Source organism: Hirundo rustica, chromosome 18 (genome assembly GCF_015227805.2).
Source record: "Hirundo rustica isolate bHirRus1 chromosome 18, bHirRus1.pri.v3, whole genome shotgun sequence".
NCBI classification, from domain to species: Eukaryota; Metazoa; Chordata; class Aves; order Passeriformes; family Hirundinidae; genus Hirundo; species Hirundo rustica.
Genome location: NC_053467.1, coordinates 9,144,192 through 9,167,272, shown reverse-complemented (window position 1 = coordinate 9,167,272; position 23,081 = coordinate 9,144,192). Strand labels below are relative to the sequence as shown.

The 23,081-nt window shown below is 39.7% G+C and overlaps 1 protein-coding gene across 4 annotated transcripts in view; it reads right to left on the bottom strand.

Moving 5' to 3' along the window:
• CEP112 (centrosomal protein 112) overlaps nt 1–23,081 on the bottom strand; it is a 157,420-nt gene that overhangs the window by 97,591 nt on the left and 36,748 nt on the right. For all 4 annotated transcript variants that reach the window (XM_040081786.2, XM_040081787.2, XM_040081788.2 and 1 more), the window contains exons 14-18: nt 22,736–22,853; nt 21,720–21,815; nt 20,865–20,924; nt 18,325–18,404; nt 2,848–2,983 (exon numbers count right to left, since the gene is read on the bottom strand). In XM_040081786.2, coding sequence (XP_039937720.1) covers nt 2,848–2,983; nt 18,325–18,404; nt 20,865–20,924; nt 21,720–21,815; nt 22,736–22,853 — 490 coding nt within the window. The remainder of the gene's footprint in view (nt 1–2,847; nt 2,984–18,324; nt 18,405–20,864; nt 20,925–21,719; nt 21,816–22,735; nt 22,854–23,081) is intronic.

The window sequence follows — 23,081 nt, the reverse complement described above, 5'->3', positions numbered from 1 at the left end:
GGAAATTCAAGGGAAATCATGTGTGAGTCAGAGCATAAACTACACATTTAAAGCAAGTTTACATTAAATCAGAAAATAACTTTAAATAACTTAAAAGAGAATTATTTGGCTGCGAGTTAAGTCCTCTGAAGATAGTCATCGCCTATGAATAATGAGTCCCACAGATTCCAGCACGCAGCATCAAGGAAGCAATTTCACAACTCAATTAACAAAGGCTTTTGTATCAAAAGCACAACTGTTAGCTGTACATCAGGCATGTTTCCAAGGGAATATATATAAATATATATATAATGTAACTCTGCTGCAGTACACACTCAGCAATGACTTTCAGATCTAGATCCTAACATAAGCTGTGAATAAACTGTGTCCCTAAAAAGAGAAAAGAGGTGGTGGAGGGGTTTGAAGGACCACAAGCCCATCTGCTCCACAAAAAGAAGAAATCCATGAATTTCTGAACCACAAGCCAAAATCCTGCTTGGCCTAAGGGAGTGCTCAGTGTTTAACAGATGTCTGTGCCAATTGGCCTGGACATCACTCCCCAGCCAGGAAGGAGGAGAAAAGGCAGCACTAGGAGTGGGGAAAGCATTTTATTGCAGAGTACTCCAGCAGGAAAGGAAGGGACTGGAGTAGGAGCAGTGGGCCAACTAGAAAGTGGAAAAAGAGAGCAGTGAGGGAGCAGCTCTTGAACCTCACTGCTACTGTCTGCCATTAAGAAAAGGGACTGCAATCGATGTCTTATGAATAATTTTCTTCCGGCTCCAAACTTACTCAAGCTGCAGTTCCATGGCCATATTTTACTCAGGTCAATAAAGCCCAGAAAAATAACAGATCTTGTTACTGCACTAAAGGAGGGGGAGGGGTGTTTAAGACGATGAAAATGTTCTAAAAAGTGACATAGTAAAAACATATGCAAAGATGCTTTAAATCTACTGGCTCTGCAGTTTGTTCATTAGGTCACATACATCTATTTCCAACAATTGCAACAAAGGCCCTTAATCATTATTTCCCAAACCCAGGAAGCCCCAGATCCACAGTACCATGACATAGCCTCTGTATTATTTATCTTTTTTTAGTTACTGCTGGAAAAAAAATGCAGATCTTGCAGTTAAACACGTGCCACCCACCCACCAGAGGACATCAGGTGACTCAACAATCACAAGCTTGACAAAATAGGAAGCAGATGGCAAAATAAATGATACTATCCCAGAGCCAAGCTAAAGAATCCAGTATTGATTGCAACAACTGAAAATGACCCCATCCTACTCATCTCCATAATTAACTTTATCTCACACCAAAAATGGGTTTAAAGCCCAGTATTCCTAATGTAGATAAAAGGACAGTGTTGCTATGGCTACTGCAGTTGTTTTGTAAGTAATGCATCCCACCTCACCACAAAACAGAATTTTCCACTATGTTCCAATGTACTGGGGGATTTATCTAAGAGTATGTGGATGCAGAGGAATGAGAAAGGCCAAAGCCACAAAGTGAGAGCTTCAGCAGTGATCCTTTCATGTATTTCCTTGGTTCCTGTCGAATAGAATCACCCAACTGTACAATATCATTTAATATTTCTACCTTTTAGCACCCAAGTAGGGAAAGAGCAAACCTCTGGCTGACTCATGGAGTACAGCAAAATTGACTTTCAAAATTTCCCAGAATGCAGCACTATTGTGAAAGAAATTTACTGTAATTTTAATATTACAGTTGACTATGTTTTGCAAATTCTTTTGCACTGTCTTACGTTTTGGACTGGCTTTCTTTGCTGAAGGTTTTTTTAAGTACATGAAACTATTATTAACTTTTCTAGAATTAGACAACATTCCTTTTGGAGCAGAACTAGGATATTATTTTAAGTCATCATGAAGAAATTGCAGGAGGATCACACAATACAGAAAATGTCAGATTAAACTTGTAGGATTTGTTGTATTGCCCTTGAGGGTCTGGTTTGCTGAACACATCTTGTTTTTATAAGTTTGTTCTTGCTTTTTTTTTTTTTTAAATTTCCCAATTCTATTATTCGCTGCCTGCATGGGTCTTAAAAATATCAGCAGTGAAGATTTTCAAAAAAACTTTGAGAACAGCAAAAAGGGAATTTCCTCAGTCCTAAGGCAGCACTCTCAGCCACCCGTTCCAGTCCCAGCCTGCAGCACCCTCCTGTCAGCAGCAAGGTTTGGTAAAGGTGGGTGAGGTTGGAATTTGTAATCCAGAATTACAAGCTGGAATTGCGTCTGGAGATGTCACCCACACGAGGAGTTAAGGAAATATCCCTTCTCTCCCCCTCTTTTTGATCACCTATTGCTTGTTCCTAATTTCACTCCTTGGGCTGCTCTTATAAACTCCCAGGAGAAGAGGTTTAACTAATGTTCGCACCCTAAGAAACTTAAAATCCCTGATTTTTCAAGGAGAGAAAAGTGGCTTTTTCCATCCTATGCACGTGACTGCCAGCAGCCACCATGGCTCTGCCTCTGTTTGGGCTCACACTGATTACAGGAGCTCATTAATGGAAGACAGAGTGGCTGGGAAAAGAGTAGGAAGAGACGCATTTAAGCGGGAAATGACAAGCGTTGTTCCATAGGGTGTATAAACTAACACTTTATACTCTCACTCCTGAAAAATCCCTAATCAGTATCATAGCTGCAGATATCTTTGTAACAATGACAATTCCGGCTTTGTCAGGAAGATGAAACACCCGCCACCATCCCTTTCTGACTTGCTGCAAAGACACTACATTGTGAAAGATTTTGATGTAGCACTCTCAAGTGGAGCATGTTTCTGGCATTATAAGATCAGAATCCGCTATCCCACTGCGCCAGAGTTTCAGAAAGGCTGGCATTGTGACCTCCTCACCCGCTGTTTCATTTCAGCAGAGTCTTTCTCTGAGTTCAGCTCCACCTGCCGCTTAAACTCCTCCAGGGCAGCGCCTGCCTGCTGGGCCTGCAGCCTCTGTACCTCCGTCACCCGCCTCAGCTGCTCCTCCTTCTCCCTAGAAAGTCACAGAAAATTTTCAGAGTTCAAGTATCAAATAAAAGAACAAGTGTGCTGGTGTAAAAGAGAGGCCTTTAACCCGATCAGTTTAAAATAGTATTCAGATTTCAATTTCCTGTCCCAGCTTCTGCCCAACTTCCCTTTGCAGGGCTTTGAAGAAGGCGATGGAAGGCCGGAGTTATTTTCGCTGTCTCCGATTGAATTTCATGCGCCCAAACACGGCGTCCGCAGCTCACAACAAAACCTCCACCTTCAAAGTCTCTCTTCACTTCAATGGCTCTCTACCCACCACAGAACCCCCTTTATTAATCTCATCTAATTAATAAAATTTAATAATAGGAACAATAATAAATAATAATAAATTAGATTTCATTAAATTACATTTAACACCCCCCAATACTTAAACAAACTCTTTTTAGCATGGTTACCTTTCCAGATTTAAAAAAACACCCAAGCCAAACAAGAAAATTATCACAGTGCCATCTTCGCTCAGACAAGGTGCAGGATTATTTCCTGCTTGTCATTAATCAAAATGCAAAGCAGGGTAATGCATGACACATGGTTCTTTCTTAATCTATTAGAAAGCCATAATGCTGGGATGTCTATTCAGCCTTTACAGTAATGACAGATGTTAAATCTCTGTGCAAAGATATTTCATATCAACAGCCTACATATTAAACACATATTAAACCTGATACATCTATAGAAATCAGGCTGGGTTTCTTCAGACTGGATGGTAGATCAATAGTAATCTGTCTAATATTTTATGTACATTCACATATGTGAAAAGACACATGAAAAGATAGACATTCACCATATTGACACAACACAGAAAAAAATTCAGGTAACTTATAAATATTTCAGAAATTTGAATGCGAATCCTCAAATATTACTAACTTCTATTAACTTGTTACTGGTTTTGCTATTTACTTTTCGTGACACGTTCCCTACTCCCACAGGTCAGTGGAGCTGCCTGACTTTGTGTTCAGACACTGGAGAACACGATGGTGGCATGGAGGGACAAAGCTGGCTCCACCCATGGCTTGTAACAGAAGACACATTCAAACAGACCTGGGGCTGACATTTTCATTTTCCAGGCAGAGGAAGTACCTCAACGATAAATTTCCCATTTTGACAGAAATTATTTCCATATAAAACAAAGAATCTGACACATAGGAGACGGAAAAGCCCAGCTAATCCATCTCGTCTGTCGCCTTGCCAGCGCTGGAGGAGCTGCTGCAGCGCTGAGCGAGCCTTTCAGAAAGGTCAGGAAGCTGCCAAGCCCAAAGTTACAGTATTCACATCCTCTTCTGTGGTTTGCAGACCAGACTTTGACAATAGGACAAAGAACATAATCCTACATCTTCACAAAGAGGCTGTTTGCAGTGCAGGAGAGCAGGGTAATTCCATTAGCAAAGAGATCAAAGAAATGCCACAAGCCCTGAGTCACTACATTGCTGTTTACTTCTAGAGGTTTTTTTTCATGTTGCATATTTAAAAAAACCAGATTTTATTTTGGTGCCTCATTCACAGATGATGGAATAATTGAGAATACAGACACTTCTCCTCTCCTTACATAAAATGGAAAATACCTTTCCTCTCCAGCAGAAACTGGAGGAAAATGGAACAAAACCCTGTGTCACCATTTTGGTGATGATTGTTTGGGGGTTTTGGTTATGTGTTCTCAGAAGACCTGTGCAAATTATCTTCAAATTTGCTAGATAGCATCCATCACCCCTCCATATATGTTTTATTTCTATGCCCCTTTGAGGGGAAGCACATCTGTGTTAATCTAAGGCACCACATTCCCCACTCATTTATGGGACAACAAATTACACAGCAAAAAACGGCACTACAAAATTCAACGCTTCTTTCCCCATCTAAACTCAAATGGCAAAATACCATTTAGGATTTAAATTCCTCCTGCAGAGGATCCAAAAGCTCCAAATTCCAAGTACTAAACAACTCCACCATCCCTCAGAATGGGCACACCAATGACACCTCCAGAGCAGCAAACTGTCTGATGGGTCAGTTATCCATCTGCTCCTGCTGTTTGGATCAGTTATCTCCCAAATCCCACATTCCAGGAAGCTGCTGAATACAGATATTTTAAATTTTACAGCTGTTTGACATTGGATTACATTAACCACATCACTCCCCTCTCCCACAACAAAATTTACCTCAGAAAGAAGAATATGTAAGAGCTCTGTCCACATTTGTTACCATGGAGCAGGGAAAACGTCCACTTCTCCTCCCAAAGACCCATAATTCAGCTGGGGGCCCCGGATAACAAATCTCTCTCCCTGCAAAATACATCTAATAATTCCACTCCACCCTGGAAGCAAAACCAAATAATCGAAGCTTATTTGAACACATCCACACTGCCAAGTGTCATGAGCTTTAGTCCAGTCAGATGGACACACAACAAATCTAAACAAAAAAGGACAAGATATCAGCCCTCGTGCTCTCAGTGAGGCTCCAAATTTGTGCATCTTCTTCCTCAGGAAGATATTTTTATTTGGAAATATTATGATGCAAACTTCTAGGAATGTGGGTTTTTTGCACCTTCCTTTTTTTATAGACTTAATCCCATGAATAAATGCAACATCTCATTATAAGCATGAAAAAAACCTTCATTTTTAAGGATGTGGGAGCCAGCACGCTCTACTTTTTGTGTAGTTCAGATTTGTACAGAAGCTTAGAAAACCTGTACAACAATGGCCCTCGGTTCACAAATATAAGAAAAGCTTCACTTTTTTTCCCAAGACAGCGAGCAATGTGCCTTGCATGAAGCACTAAAATATTCACTTTGAAGATTATTTTTTTCAGTTGGACTAGTTGTGGGGCCCAATACAATACAATTACATCACTTAAATCCCCTAAAGCTCAGCCGGCCTGAATATAAAAACAGGGCGAATTTACTCTTTGCCCCCAATTTAAAAAGCAGCAAACTCCTTTTGTTTCAGTGTATAAAGGACATGGCAACAGAATTAGGAGTCTTACATGGCACAAACCATCTCAGGGAAAGTTGACTGTGAAGTCTAGAATTTCAATTTCAGAAATCAGCACCCTGAAGGGCACTGATAAATGGGAAATACAAACACCTTACGTGCCTTCTCTTCATGCTTAATCATAAATATTTGTCTTGCTCTGTAAAACGTCTTCCAAGAAGTAACAACTAAACGCAGTGAGACTTTACAGCACTGCACTAACGAAACACAGGGCAATTCAGGGGTTAACAGGAAAGGTTAATTAAACTTGGGATGTCTCAGCAAATGTCGGATGAATCAACACCTTCCTGGAGGGCTCCCACCATTCCCTGAACCACAGCAAGGGCTGATCAACAGCACAAGGAGCAGGAGATGCACCCAGCTGGGTCTCAGCCTCATTAACAAATTAAAACCCTTTAGACATGAAGAGCCAGCACACACTGAACACGTGCACCCCTGTGGGATTAAGAGTTACACATCCCAGGAGCAAACCCACACCCAAGCTCCCTGTGTGTCATTCAGAGAGATCTTCAGTGACATGGAAAACAGTAATAGATCCTGAAACTCCTCATGTTTTCTTGTAAAATTATACCAGGCTTTAATTCACAAATGGGCAGCACAGCCCACTGAATGTCAACTGTACTGGAGAACAGAGGCAGAGCCAGGAATTTCTATAAGGATATATTTTGTCACTGAATAAGCTTCTGAAACTTAAATTCTGATGGAGTCCACAAGAGGGAGAGGCTCCATCCCGTGTCTAAGTCTCTCCCAGGTTGTTATGACTCCAGGTTTATGCCTGGAGATGAACATGAATCTCAGAACATCTCCAGTTGGAGGGGACTCATGCTGAGTCCAACTCCCTGCGTCTCCCAGGGCTACTTAAAACAAAACCATACGACTGAGAGAAGGCTGAGGTATGGGAAAAGCAGCGTCGTGGCTGAGCCTGCAGCCCCCGTGATGATGCTGAGATCCTGCTGGGAAAGGCCAGGGCTGTCCTGCCATTCCCACATTACACATACTCTAACCCTATGAATTCAGATTTGCTGTACTCACACAAGGCTTTGCCCATTCCTTCCTCTTTTCCTAAATATTACTGGTTCTGAGGGAAAATTGCTTTGCTCCCCACCAAACTGCAAACTATACACTTGCTGGAAGGCAGCTGAAGAAGGATATTGTTGTTTCTACACAGCCTTTTTTATTTAATGGCACAAAAAATAAAAAATTGACTCTCACTAATATGTACTGAAACAAAATCAGTTATCACCATGTACATAATTTGTTAGATTCAAAAAACCCTTTAAAAATCCCAATATAAACACATTTCCAAAAGACAGCACAATTTCTTTCATAATACACAACAAACTGTGTAGCTGAAAACACAACCTACATCAAAACATACCCAAATTTCCCATGCAAACCAAAATTCAGGAATTTCAGTTTAGTATTTTCAGTGTCTGCAGACATGAGGACCCATCCGGCGTACAGACACATACATTTGACTTTACATGGGGAAATTTAAGCAGAGCCACGTTCCCGCTCCTGATCCTAGAGAGTCTCTCACATGGAGATGCTCTGCTGCTGACAGGACTCCACAAAATTGCAGCAGTTTAATTAATTAAGTTTATAGCCAAAAGCAAGACCCACACTACCACTTTTTAGTGCCATAACCAGTAAAAACCACTCCCTGCATCACCCCCTCTGACCTAACTTCTAACATGCAGATATTTCCCTCCATAAATAACATATTCAGGTCTAAAATACCATGTATCTGTAAAAGAAGGGGTTAATGGGTTAATCGTTACAGAACAATGCTTCAGTAGTAACGCCCAATCTGTGAAATACACAAAAATCAAGTTTGCTTTCCTCCTCTGTTTTCAACACACAGCGCTAGCTCAGTAACAGCTTTGGGTCTCGCTGCAGCCATCCCAGCTGTGGCTGGAGCATCCCTCTGCAAGGGCTGGGAATCCCACAAACAGCCAGGAACAAGCAGGGCTCTCCGACCATGCCAGCCCCAAACATATGGAATATGTGCAGAACACTTCTTCTTTTTGGTGTGGAGAGGAAGAGAGACAGTGTGAAGTCATTCAAGCGGAATGATAACGAAACCAAAGCCAGATCAAAGGAGAGAAGAAGAAAGACTGAAATGTGAAGCTGAAATATTTATTGCCTTCAAAACATCATCCCTATCCTGTCCCTGGGCACTTTGAATATTTCGGAGTTGTTAGAAAGCATTCTAACTTGTTTCATCATTTCAAAGAATTAAAGCCAAAAAACATAAAGCCAAGAAATAAATATGAAGTGTTCCCCAATTATAAGATGAGCTTGCCTTTATGAGAAAAAGCACAAATACACTCATTAATTGTTTACAGTTTGTATAATTTGAGATGTTAACATCAAAAAGCAGGTCTGCATTCCTTCAAGTAAGCTCCAACAATGGAAGATATTGACAATGCAATTATTGTTTTAAACTATATACTTATGTTTTAAATAAATCATGAGATAATATTAAACTAAGTCACTCCTTAAAGCCATTAATGAATTCAGAGCAAATAATACTCCACACATGCAGTATCACACTGAAAGAAGAATAATGCATTACATTCAAAATTAATGGCTCACAAATTAAGTAGACATTGGTTAAACACACTAATAATTATTCTAACTATTTCTCATTACAGTAATGACAGGGCAGTGTTGTGCTAGGTGCTGTGCAGACAGAATAAAATTGCAACTGCCAAATGATGAATGTGATATGGGTTAAAAGGCTGGGAAAGTGTTGTAAATGGGGCTGGAAAGGAAAACTTGGTGATTTTGCTCCAGACTGCAGAAACTGCCTCCAAGATTTAGATCCACCATGTATTTGAAAGAGCACAGAGGCTCAGTTATCAAGGGAGGAGGATTAGAACAGAGATTAAATAGTCACGGCTTTCCCATGCTGAGACCACAGCTAAACCTCAGCAAGGACAACGCGGAGGGGAGAATTAGAGAGACAGGTGTAGATAATGGCTTAGAAAAGGGGAGACAAGTCTGTAATTAAAAGGTGGCCCAGAAAGCCAGCACAGACAGCAAAGAGATTCATGAGGTACCCAAAGAAGAGCAGCAGAGAAGGCAAAGATGGAGATCAGAGAACAGCGCTGTGGCACTGAGAGCTGGGGGGCGAATAAAATAAACCATCCAAGGACAAACTATGTGAGAAATCACCAGGCACAGCACAGAGCCAGGCAAGGAGAATCACTTAACACTAACAAAGCACAGCCCAGGGTGCGTGGAGAGTGACAGAGCCAACAGTGGTTGGCAAACCAAAGATGCTGAGGATGAACTGCCAGGAATAAGACTGTTCAGGAGGTACAAGGGCTCAGAATTCATCCTGTCATTCTACTGACGTAAGGTAACTATTTTTATGTTTAAAATAATTGGTTAATTCACGATTCAGAGTAGTAGTATTCATGATGTAGTAGATAATAAAGATATTTAATTCTGGGGCGCCATGAGTGTCTAACTTGGCTCATTGGTTTCTTCTTTCCAAGAGGACATGGATTGTCACAATTTTACTTAAAAGTACTGTTTGAATTATCAGCTTCAACTGCTCTGTGAAGGTTGGTTGTATTGTTGCCAAAGCTGAAGGAAAGTTGTACAAAGCACATAAAAAGCAAAAGCAAAATTAAGATTACCAAATGTAATTAAGTAGAGAGATCACAATCATCCACCAACAGCAAGGAACAAAGTTTTTCCTTGTACTATTTTGTAGACGGTTTCTAAGTGACCCAAAGGAGGTGACAGACTGAAACATTTCGTGTTTTTTAACAATTTTAATTCAATCAAGTAATTGAATTCACTCTTCTGTACAACTTTCTTTAGCCAACTGAAAGCTTTTCTCATTTCATCAATGTTTTGGGCACTGTATAATCTTGAAATAAGAAATAAGAAATCTGAAACATACACTGATGTGACAGGGAAGCCTTTGGAGTAACAAGGGAACAATGCAGCCATTAGTGTTGACTATTTTTATATTCATTTAGTCAATGTGACCATGATAATCCCTGACTACATTAATTATTGGAATAGCAATTTACAGCAATTAATGAAGTGCTACAGCACGATACAGCAATGCTCTTCACCTCACCAGGCAATACTTTTCATTTCCTAAGCTGTGCGCCATATCAAACCAGTTTCATAGCTGTTATCACTAAAAAGCTGTCATATGATATCTCTATAACCATCTTGAGGGACGTAACAGTCCCAGAGCCAAGGATTAAAAATCAACTGTTACTTTTTTTTTGTTACAACTGGGGCCTTCCTTTCAATACATATTTCATTATTGCCAGTAGGTCTCCAGAGAAACAGGGGTAAAGAAAATGAAAGGCTGTAAATAGTTAATAGAACACTTTATTTTTGCTTTTAAGTGAGACTATTAAACAAAGCTACCACATTTTTGAGCCCTCTGTTCATGCTCCACGTTGTGGCCCCTAGAGTGAGGGTTAGGGAATGTTTACAATATGCTGGAAACTTTGACTGGGTTTGCTCTAAAAGGTTTCAGATGCTCAAGCACAGCACCAAGTGGAGAACAGCTGCTTGGTTTTCCACTGATTCTTAAAGGAAGGAAAAAAAAAAAAATCAAAAACCCAAACAACAACAACAAAAAAACCCACCAAACCAAAAGCCACCCTACCAAAAAAACACGCACTTTTAAATAGTAAAACTATATCTCAACTCCTGAGCCACATCACATCACCACTGTTTTTAAATCACAGACGCGGCTTTTTTTCATCATATTGCAACTGCTGTAACAAGTCAGCCCTCAACATTTTAATAAAAGATAATGATGAACACAATGAACATGAGTATAAACTCTTAACAATGCTCTTTTATTGCAACACTTGGAATTAAAGACAATGCCTGCTCATATTCCTCTAATTATTTCCGGCTTTAAACAGTAATAGCTTTTCCATTCTGACAAGAATTCTCTCCACACACAAATACTTCATTTTCAAGGAAAAATGGAATTAACTGCAGGAAAATAGCTGCACTTAGGCAATTACCCTGAAAATATTAACAACAACAACAGGCAATTACTCAGAATTTGGATTCAACTTAGAGGAGCAAGAAAGGAAAAGAAGAAATAAAAAAATTAACTTGTGGTCAAAGCTATCACGCCCCTTATTTATTTATCATTGCATTGATGATTCTCAGGCTGCTGTGTTTTGCTGTGTGCAGTGGCATTTCTGACGCACACCGCTCCAAGAAGCCCTTACAAGAGGATTTGAAGGAGCAGCTGTTTAAATATAAAGTTCTCAAAGGGCTTGGTAATATCAAATTCTCAAGACCCACTGTAAATCACACTTTTTTTTTTTCCAAATGTAACTTCTGTATATTTTGAAAAGCCTAAATTTTATTTCTTTTCAAAATGTTGGGATCTAACAATTATGCAAATGTAAATTGCAAACAAATTAAATTATTTCCACTGCTATTTAGTCTACCTCCTTCTGCCAGGTCTCTTCACATGTTTATTTTTCCTTGCCTTCATCTGCTTCCCTCTTTATTGGGTCAGCAGCAGATTGTTCACCAATGATTTCTCTCAAATCTATGTCCCCTCACTTCTTTTACACTGTTCCTTTTGTGGTATTACAGAGAGAAGAAAAATTAAATCAACACCATGGGAATTTTGCAATCTTAAGGTCTAGAAGACCCCTACATAAAACCTCCTGTGCTAAAGTTTGATGCATTTTTAGGCACTTGTGAATAAAGCAAGAGCTTTTCAGATCAAACAAGCCCAAGTCTTCTCTTTGTGCATCAAAGCAAATCATACAATGAAAAATAAGTCATTACTCAGCCACAGCTGTAGGAAAAGATTCTGCAAAAGACGACTTCACCCTCTGCCCACTTTGGCCTTGTCCCCATCTACCAGTGCAGGTGAACTGGGAAACCCCAGGTAGAGCCAACAGCTGCTGGAGGGGGCCAGGCAGGCTCAGAACAGCAAAGCCTCAATAAAATACTCAGGGTGATGCCCGGAGTTTTATCTTCGCTGTGTTCCAGGCTCTGAGCTCACACTCGGGGTCACTCAGCTCTCTGCACACAGCAGCCACACAAAACAAATCCTTTTCCTGCTGCACACCAAGGACAACTCCCAGCCCCAAAAGCACCAACAAGGGTGGCTGGAGGGAGGAACAAGAAGGATGGGACCTCACAGCCCGGAGCTGCCATTGGACAATTCAACCCCAAAATGTGCAAATGCACCAGAACTGATCCAAGTGGGAGACCTCGTCACCCTTTGTCCATTTGGGGACCATTTTGGGGCCACCTTGGGTGCAGCCCTGGCCAGGCTCTTGTCCTGACCAAGTCACACCCTGAAGCCTTTTCAATAAATATCTACTTTATTCTCCAGCTCTAGCTCCCACTGCACCACAGCCCAGAGCAGCCAGGGTCCTCGTGGAAATCAAAGCAACAGAAGATGGGAATTTACTGACAGTGTTGCTGCTGTCCAGGCATTCCTTGTTGCAGCCTAAGGCTCCAGGACAGCGCTAATTTCACTTTAACTTTTGCTTTTAGCAAGGCTGATATCAAAGCCACCCTCTGAAGGCTTTACAGGTATCAACACCAAGTTTAAAACCACAGGAGAAGCCCGAGAATAGCTCCAGCTGCATGTATCTTGCTCAGTGTCAGGTAAGGAATGACCCAGAATAACCAAATGGCTGGCAAAGCACACCAGGACATGACAAGTGAAGCTTTTTTGAATAAAGAAATGACTGAGGTATCAAGAATAGCTGGTACCAATAAAAAAGGTATTTGCTGTTGTCTTCATCATTGAGATGGCCACAGCACTCAAGAGTGCTTCTTTAAAAACTTCAGGGGGCCTCAGGTATCAGTACCTCGCTACCTAAAATACCTTCTCTACATTGCAGACCCAAGTTATTTAAAAAGTCTCCCATTACCTTTGCTAAGTTGCAGCACTATGAACAACCCCACACAGCTCAGGCTCTTTCTCTCTTTCTTCTCTCTGCATTTCCAGCTCCCTGTCCCTTCCTCCTCCCAGCACAGCCAGCAGACTCAAAATGACTGACCACTGCCCCACCTAACTCAATTCTATCACCCACAGCTGTGAGAGCAGGGCTGCTCCCACTCTTTGCCAATTAACACAGCTGTAACACATTAGGGGCAAGAGAGCCTTCAGCACTATCTCTGTCTGTTCTCTCCTTGTTCTCCCACAATTTCCTTCCCTAAAGAGTATTTTTTCCACCTTGATTTAGGAAATGCGAGTGCACGTTTTTATCAGATATTTTCTGTGAGGCAAAACCTTGTAGCAGAAGTAACTGCTACGCACAAAGACTGAAATTTAAAATATAAGTGAGTACCAGTAAACACCTGATAAAAAACCCCTAGAAACAGCAGCCCAGCATGGGGAAGCACAGAGCATTGCTCTCACACTGGAATAACTGGAATAAAGCAGTGGGAAAAGCTTTTTTAAGTCTGCACTGAGGAAACTCCACGGCACCACTTCCAAAAAGAAATCAACTTCTTCTCCTTGATTCCTATGTCAGAAACCATGTGCATGTACACAGGTATATATGAGAAAAGAAAGGCAAATCGTTTTCATTTCTGCATTTTACTGAACACCTGCAGGCACCACCTTCACACCACACCATGATTGGAAAGATTTGGTCTGCCACCTAAACCAAACCCCAAAATACTGTGAGAACTGTCTGTGTGTGCTTTAAAAACCACTGTGAAACTACTGGGAAAATCTGCAAATAGACAGAAGTGGTTTTACTGGTTTCTTGAAAGTTTAACAGTTTAGTCCCTCTTTCTCCCCCAGAATTTTAAACAAGTTCAGACAAGGGGTAGAGAAGCCATGGAAAAAAAAGAGGTGTTGGTAGCTCCTTATGTAAACAAATAATTTTATTAAGTGAGTCAGAATGAAGCAGCTGCTCAGCATTTGCTCTGTATCATCCCCACTTGCAAAGTGCTGAGATTTGGCTCCATAGACAGACTTGGGAAAAAAAAAAAAAAAAGGCAAAGAGTGAGAGGGAGAAGGCTGTGGAACACTGGAGTGGAGATGTGTGGGCATTCCTTGATGCTGCAGTGTTTAATTACAGCATCTGCACCTGTACAGGGGGAGTTTCGTTTCAATTAATTTCATTTAGTTTCATTTCATTTAATTTCATTTCATTTCTCCTAATGTAACTTCTTAAAATTTGTTGCCTTCACACACCATGGAACTGAAGAACAAGAACGCAGGAAATCTGTACTTCAGGAGCACATGAAAATGTTATTTGTGTACGAGACAAGCAATGCAAAAAAAACATTAAATCAGATCCCATCATTATCTCCAGTACCTGAGAACTGTCACAAGCCTTATCATCCTGAAGAAATCAATGTGGTTTGCACTTCCCAGGAGGGTGACGGATGATCACAGCCTCAAACTATTCAGGATGTTTATAATGTAGTCTAAAATCTCTCAATCTCAAGATTGACCAGCTTTATGTGTCTGTGCAGCCACAAAGGCATTATCCCTGTCCCTGGAAGTGTCCAAGGCCAGGTTGGACAGGGATTGCAGCACCCTGGGACAGGGGAAGGTCTCCCTGGCCATGGCAGGGGTGGAATGGGATGGGGTTTAAGGTCCCTTCCAACCCAAAACATTCTGGGATTCTGTCATGATTGCAGAATGCAAGTGTCAAACCCAAACCGCCTCAAAACTGAGCCTACAGCAAATATATATTTCTCATAGAAAACTAAAAGTATCGAACAGTCTGCTACCAAAATGTAAGCAGAGGCAAAATAAATATATTGAATGAATAAACATCCAAATTCCACAGAACAAGACATGAGACGATGCTGGGAGCTGTTTAACAATGTTGTATAAAGTCAGCAAGACCTTTTCTTTCTCTTCCATGCAATCTCTTCAGCAGCAAATGGGTACAGATTTTTTTTTCCTCATTTATTTTCTGTTTCATTCTACTCAGTTTGTACTGTGACAAATTATATACCTCTATTTCCAACTCCTCACTGTGAGAGATAAGAACAGCAGAGATTCAGCCTATTTGCAACCCACTCTCATGACACGTTTTCTGCAACCAAACCACAGGGATTAGAGAAACAACCTTTCCCCCCAAGTAATTACAGAGAAGCTTTTCAAGAAAACTTTGTTCTTATAGAAATGCCATTTAAAGGACATTCTAGAAAAGCCCTTGCAGCACTTCTTAGAGTGACTTTTGCTATTAGGCAATGCCTGTGACATGCACTGCAGAAGTAAATATAAATTTTATATCTACAAGTCACCACCACGAGTCAGGAGTGTTGGAGCAATTCTTTTGCAAAAGGGTTGCTTTTGACAGATATTTCTACCATGAACTTCAGAAGAAGAAAAAATCCCTCTGTAAACTACGTAAACCCCTATCCTGTATTGAAACTGTGGCAATACTATATTTTTTTTATTTATTTTTGAAGTGAAAGATACTTTCAGAAATGTGGATTTTACTATTCCACACAATGTCTCAAATCACTTTCATTTTGCATCGGTGTGGATACGTTTGAAAGAGCAGCAGCACGGTTTGCTGTCACAGCACTGGAAAAATAATGATAATAATAACAAAAAAATCCCCTTAAATGCCTGCCACTTCCTTTTCCATGTGCTTGCAGCTCAGCAGCTACTCAAGATATAATCCTGTGGCCATTGCAGAATCAATGTGCATCCAGATCAAAGTAGTTTATGAGAAATCACTGATGCACCTACTGGGTTCTCAGTTGCAATTCCACAAGGCATCGCTCCTGTTGAAGATGCTGACCTGTATTTTCACCCACCTCATGCAAGAGGAGGTTGTTTTCTAAAGATTTACTGGGTCTGCCTTAGCTTGGAGTTACTTAACTTCATTCTGCAAGCAGTTAAAGAAATTCAGCAAAATGAAGCATTTTTTGCAGAAGATATTGGATCTTATGGATTCACGTTAATAGGAAGGGATTGCTAAAAAGAATAATTTTTGCAGCAATGGAAAAAAAAAAAAAAAAAAGCCGTAAGGAAACCATCTATTTCTGTCACAATAAATATCACTGCTCCTTATTTATTACCTATTTGTGTATCATATAAAAGCACACATATGAAAATATTGTCCAGGCACACTAAATGAATGGCCTGAACTGCAGAAAGCCCTGCAGGACTGGCAGTTCCTCTGTCCTGGGCATGTGAGTCTGTTCCATCCCTGGGCAGAAATGCAGAGGTCAGACCCAGAGCTGAAATCACAACCAGCAGAATATGAGCTGGGCTGGATGAGGGCACTGCATTTCTGCAAATATCATCTTTTTTGGGATCCTAAATCCATCCTCATGGAACTGCCAACTTCTGTCTCCAGCCAGACAAAACCACACTTCAAAGCTAATTTTTATTTCTATTCAATTACTTATTAGCATTACTAATTCCATTATTAATCTTAAAATTAACCTCAAACCCCTGCTATAAAACAATCAAGAGAGCAGTAGTATAGAGTTTTATTAAACTATTTCTTCCATTAAATGTTTCCATTTCAATCGGGAGAGGTATATGATTTAATGTTAAAAATCTCCACATTTTCAACACCCTGAATCCAAAAAATTAAATGAAAAGAAAAAGCAGAAGAAAAAACAAAGTGCCATAGGACATGGAAGTGACCCTGGGAAAACTACTCTACAATATCAAAGAATGTTCTCATTTAGAGGGAACCCATGGGAGTAAAAGCAACTTGTACAAGGAGACACTTTGAAAACCATACAGGAATAGGTGTTAATCTCTTGCTGTGGGGGAAACAGCAGGTGATTTTTAGCCTGTTGAACAGTGCTCAGGGCTCCTCAGTCCCAGGAGCTGACCCATGCCCAGTTTTGGCCAAAGGATTCACCCACGGGAAGTACAAGGCTGGGACTGAGCTCTGCCAACACTGTTTTAATTCATGGCCCTTGGAGCATCACCAGCACTCTGAGCTCTTAAAACTTGAGTCTTTCAAACCCTTACTCCAACTCCAAGCTACACCTAAGCTTAAATACAGCCAAGGAATATCTGAAATAACTGAGGACGTCCTCAGCTCCTGCAGGAGCCCCTCAGGTTCCGAATCCCCAGCACCTCACAGATCCTGCTTGGAGAGAGTTTCCTCTGCACCCACGTGGGGATCAACCCTGAGCACCCCCTGGGCTGCAAAGCCAGACTGGTTTTATTAACAGAACTAAGTGCAAACTGACACATTATTTCAAAGATGTGGAAGAAAATTAATGCAACTTCATTATCAACAAATCAGATGGTAAAATACTAAAAGATTAAGTGCACTTGATAACCGCCCCAGAATTATAAATAATAGTGTAAAGAATTTAAAGATTAAAAGCTGGAGGTTTTATTAATGTCTGCAGTGATTTAAGATAGGCTCTATTTATGCCAAATACCTCAGAGATTATAGAAATAAAGAAATACAGACTTCAGCCCTGTCACTTTTATGGAATAAAAGTATCTTTACTTGCCTCTCCCAGCCTAGATAAGGTACGTTGTGATATTAAACTGAATACTTTTAGCAAATAACTTCTGGTTTGTTTCAGAATAATGTGTTTCCCCTAGAAATTACTTCCACAGCTTTGACTTTAAACTGGATTAACACGTGGAAAGAATACTTTACATAATCAAAAATGGAAGGAGCATAGCAAGAGTTGATCTTGTCTTACGTGCATCTGCTGTACATAAACCACTCCCTTGCTCAGAAAACATCAAACTTCGTGCATCCTGATTAGCTGTGCATGGAAAAAGTCAGCAAAAAACTTGTTCCAAGTTAGTTAATGAAAGCTGTTTGCCACAGAGCAAAATCTCTAGCTCTAGATCCTTGTGAAGAACAAGTACTCCCACAAAGAAGTGTTGTAGCAAAGAGGAAAAATCTGCATTAGACTTGTAACTTGTGGATATTAAACATAAAATACAAAATCAGAGGCATCATCTACTAAATTAAATATATTTTAAATAAATACAGCTTCCAAATTTATTCCGTTTTCTAGAAGAGCCCAAAGCAACAAGTCTTTAGTTTTGATTATTTGCTTCCTGAATGAATACACTCTGAATTGAACCAGGGCCCATTTAATTGAGAGGGCAAGACCAGCTGACATCATTAACCTCAATCCTATTTTATTCCCACCACTTAAAAGTCACCGAATTTGGGTGAGTTGGTTCTTACTTTAGTTTTTTCATTTTTCTAGCTGATTAGAACCCTGAAGTTGCAGCTTTAAAACAGGGAAAAAAAACTATAGGAGGGCAGTTAGATGAGATAAAGCATAAGCTTATTTAATAAATAAATAATAATAAATAAATATTTAAAAATAGCAGGGATTGTTCAACAATTATTCCATATTCACTTACTTCAGAGCCTGTTCCAGGTGGCGAATTTTCTTTTGAGCAACGCCTCTTTCTTTATCCAGATCATTCCGAATGCCATGAATCTGCCATTTAAGGGAAAAAAACCAAAACAAAACAGTGTCTTGAGTTAAAATAAATCATTTTAAACTCTAAAAACAATTCCTTTGCATGTTCCTTTTCCAGTGATGCAGACAACCATCCATGGATTTCTAAAATTATGTGAAATGCAAAAGCAGAGATTAACAGAGAGATGAAGTATGAGAATGCAGCCAATGAGCTACTTTCCTTCTCAAAGTGAATGTTACTGTCTAAAATGAAGAAATATCAATAATAACATAAAAAGGAAGTGGATTTTCTTAAGGTTAAGTACAGAAAAGTAGACAGGAATCTGCTTAAAATAGTGACCTGTATTCTCCAGGGTGCAGAGCTCCTACTCACCAATTTGTGACCACCCAAAGTGAATCACTTCTGATCAATTCTTACAATAAAAAATATCAAACATAAATACCTTACATAAACATCCTAAAGAATAATAATAATAGAATAATTAGCAACAATAATCCTAAAATTAGTTACAAACCCCTCTGAATATGGCAGCTTCCCAGCTGTGGTCCAAACCATGAATTTTTGTAATGTTTTTTGCCAAGGGCAGGTTAAGTCCAAGAGTTTGTACAAAATCCAAGAGTTGCATTGTTTTAGAGCTGCTCAAGGAACAACGTGAGGATGGGACATACAGGAAATCCTTTATCCACCTAAAGTCATTTGTAATGTTCCAGGCTGTTACGATGCTACAAAAAGGAAAAATGTGTTTTACTAAGTGTGTAGGCCAGTGAGAAAACAAATTCACAGAATCTCTGCTGGGAGCATTTCCATGAAGGTGTTCACTCCAGGAACACTTAGCTGGTTTCCAAGAGCCTCCAAAATCCATGAGCTGTCTATCAGAGAATGAAGAAGCTACTGTCAAACCTGGTAGAATTCCATATATTCAACAGGTGGCTTGGGAATGGCTATCAGGAATAATCTGTCACTCTTCTGATGCTGAGCTGAATGTTTGGAAAACAAGCAGTAGATTATTTATAAAAAGCAGGTGTTTCCTTGGCTTGTAAAACCATTTAGCCTAACTGGTTCCTGATCCAGCAGATAAGCACATTTAATCAAACAGTGACATTTAAGGTTCCTACCTATGATTTGTTTGATGTTTAAGTATCCTCAGAGGCAACAGCCACTGCAGACTCATAAAGATTATTAGATAATGGGGAGGTTTTTAAGTGAACAGATTGCAGCAGAGACTTCACGACTCCTTTAGTTGTTTTAGCATTTTATGAGCCAATCCATCCTGGTTTATGGATTTATATCCATAGATCATTCACAGGTATTTTCCTTCTCGTCCTTTCTCAAAGATTTGAGTTTGAAGACAGTTACAGCTATGAACAAACTGCTGTCCAAGTTATCTAGAAAAAGAAAGGCTCTGCTTCCTTGTTTACTGATGCAAAATTCCAACTTCCCTCCCCGGGCTCAGTGGTTGGAGGCACTGCTGACACACTCAGCCCATGCTCAGGAGCTTTCTCCCAAAAGATCCCCAAACCTCATTCAAACGGCGCCAATATATTTTTTATTTCAGCCTGCAAATCACTCCAATCCTGGGTTTTTCTTGAGTTCAACATTCATAAAACCCACGACTTGACTAAAAAGACAAATGTAGGTTAGGTTTAAACCAAGGCAGATCCTGGAACAAAGAATGTTTTGACTTCAAGTCAGCAGAAGGAACTAACTCAAACCAAAACCTCTCTACAATTCATGTCACAAGTGCTATTACCAAGTGACAAGTAGCTGGGATCACAATCCATTATTTTATGTTATAAATTTGCCACATTTGGCAATGACATGGTTGAGTAACACATCCTTTCAATTAAACAGGCATCTAAGGCACCCTCTGGCTGCACATGAGTTGCACATATAATGTCACTAAAATTGAAGTTTAATTTGAAGCCTATTGATGTTCTGAGTCTAAAAGAGCAGGCAGGATTTGCAAAGTGCTTTAAGATGAAGTGTTTCTGATGAAAATTCCATTTTTCACTTTAAGTTTCTGATGTAGAAACAATGCCTGTTGACAATATCTAGAGAACACGTGGAGAAGGATGGAAAAGAGATACTCGGGGGGGAAAAGGAGTGTGGGAGAACACACGAGCACTGGCAGAGGTCAGGCCAGGTTTCATTCAGCTCATTATCCTTTCAGTAACAGCAGCTGCCATCAGCTGCCACCACGAGCAGCATACACACACAGGACAGGCTTCCAGGGGCACTTTTTTGGGAATGCCATCCCAGCCCCCATCCCTCGGCAACAGGCTCCTAAAATCAGAGCTGAGATCCCTGTGCTGTGCTTAAAATCTCCCTCGATTTTGTCCAATTATTTTTCCAAACCTTGTGAAGTGCTTGGACTCCCAAATTAACTATTTGGGGGTTTCAAAATTTAAACCTTTAAGTCCTGTACAGAACAAGATTGGAGGTGTGCAGAAGATGGGAAATTTTCCTAGAAATATTACCTGTTTCTCATACACATGCTGCCAGTGAAGCTTGTCCTGCTGAACCTTGTATTCTTGATCCTGCAGAGGAAAAGATGTGTATTCTAAATAAACAAATCCCATTTTTCTTCCATTTCAGAGCATTCAAACACAGACATTAGCTATCACACAGAACAGTCCATAAAAAAATAAAACCCCACTTTATATCATCATGAAAAAAATTCTCTGACACAGAAAAAAATTTCACCAACACCAAATAACACAACTATCTCAAAAGTCATGATTCATGCTTGCTAAAGAGAAACAGCAACTTGTTCTCCTGAGCTATTAAAATGCCATTCTGTACTATATCAACTGTGAAATGAAAGACATTGCAAGAAAAGTAGATGCCAAAACTCAACCAGGACTGATACATGATACAGATGTGGAACTCATTACCCTGAGATAGAAGGATTAATTTAAATGCCTACAGGAAGACAGACTATTGAACTGAACTATTAAACAGTGCAAATTAAAAACAATTTTGAAATTTTAAAAATGTTTACAGTTTATGAGGGAAAAAAAAAAATATGTTCATCATTTTTTGACAGGCTTCTTTGTAATCCACCGATACAGATTTAAACTCTTTTATTTAACACGTGAACTACAAGAAACAGCCAGAAAACTTCCGTGAAAATTCTGCTCTTATCTCTCTTTTAGCCACACTTTTTAAATCAACCTTTAACCATATGTGACGTTTCAAATATTTCCATTAATAAAACAGAAACAAGCAAGCATGGTATATCGAAATATATTTAAGGATTGATATCAAAACATTTAAATCATCAAATAAAGTTAAAAAGTTGGTCATTTCTGAGAAAGAAAGTCAGGGCTCACCCTCAGCTGTTTCTGCCTTTGATGTTCGGAGTCTTGCAACTGTTGTTTCAACAGAGCCATTTCATGCCGTAATTCTGCAATCACACCAGATGTCTGCTGGGATTTAACAGAAAAAGCAGTTTTGGGCTTGCACTCCTCATTAGCTCTTTTGCATTTTTAAATTTATTTCTCCAAGGTTCCCAGAAATTGGAAAAATTATCAGCTTGGGAGAAAAAAACCTGTGTGAGTTCATGGCTCTGGATATGTCAGTTCAGGCTCTCCGGTGAGCTTAGAAATGGAAACAAAAGCACCAAAAAACACCCCCAATAATTCAAAATCTCTACTAAAATTTGGTGGAAAGAAAAATACCTTGTAAACGAAATGGAGTAAAGTATCATCAAAGCTCAGAGATTTTCAGCAAATAAACACCAAAGACCCCACTTGTCCTATGGCTCTATGGATTAATAAATGGTACTTAAAACTTGAGTCTTTTCTACAATTATTTCACTTTAAAATCACTTTAAATATGCACCATCTCTGTACCTATGCACATTGGTAGATATCCGATGCTTTTCCAGAAACAAACCAGAGTTATTTCATTTTGGGTGAAACCTACACTCGCAAAATATAAAAAATATTTCCTTAAACACATAAATATTTAACACAACGTTCAATACTATGAGGCCTGCATTTTTCTGGAAAAAATATTTTCTGTCATGGAAGAGGCTTTATGAAAACATTAAGTCTTTAAGGGTGCATCCAGAATCTTTACAGCAGCACAAATAAAATCAGGTTAATTGTACCTTATCTGAATCAGCTCTAGAAATACACACACCCCCGAATGGCCAACCAACTTCAGATGATTTTTTCAGACAAATTTGGGAATGAAAAAATAAATCCCAATTTTATTTAAACTCACACTCATGACTAACTTGGGGAACTGAGCAATTCCCTGAATTGATTCATAAACATTGATGGTGAGGAGAGCACTTAAGAAATAAATCCCGTTTTCCTGCCTGTTGCACCTGGCAGCATACCTGAGCTTGTTCCTGCTTCAGAAAATCTCTATCAACATCAAATTTACTTTGTAGCTGCTGAAGGTTCTGCTGGTATTCATGCATAATCTGGTCCTTGTCTTTCTGAAGTAAGTTGTACCTACAAGGAGCAAGCAAAACAGAATATGGAAAAGGCTTTCATATTTTGGCATTTTACCTGCTCAGTATCAATTCCACGGAGTCTGCACGTCTGCCACGTGCTCTTGTCACAGCGTGAGCTGCTCATAAATAATGGAAATGTAAGATGCTCCTCAAGGTGCTCGTTTGGGTCACTCTAAATGAGTTTGACACCAATTAATACATTTTCACGAGAGTTTTCTAATGTCAA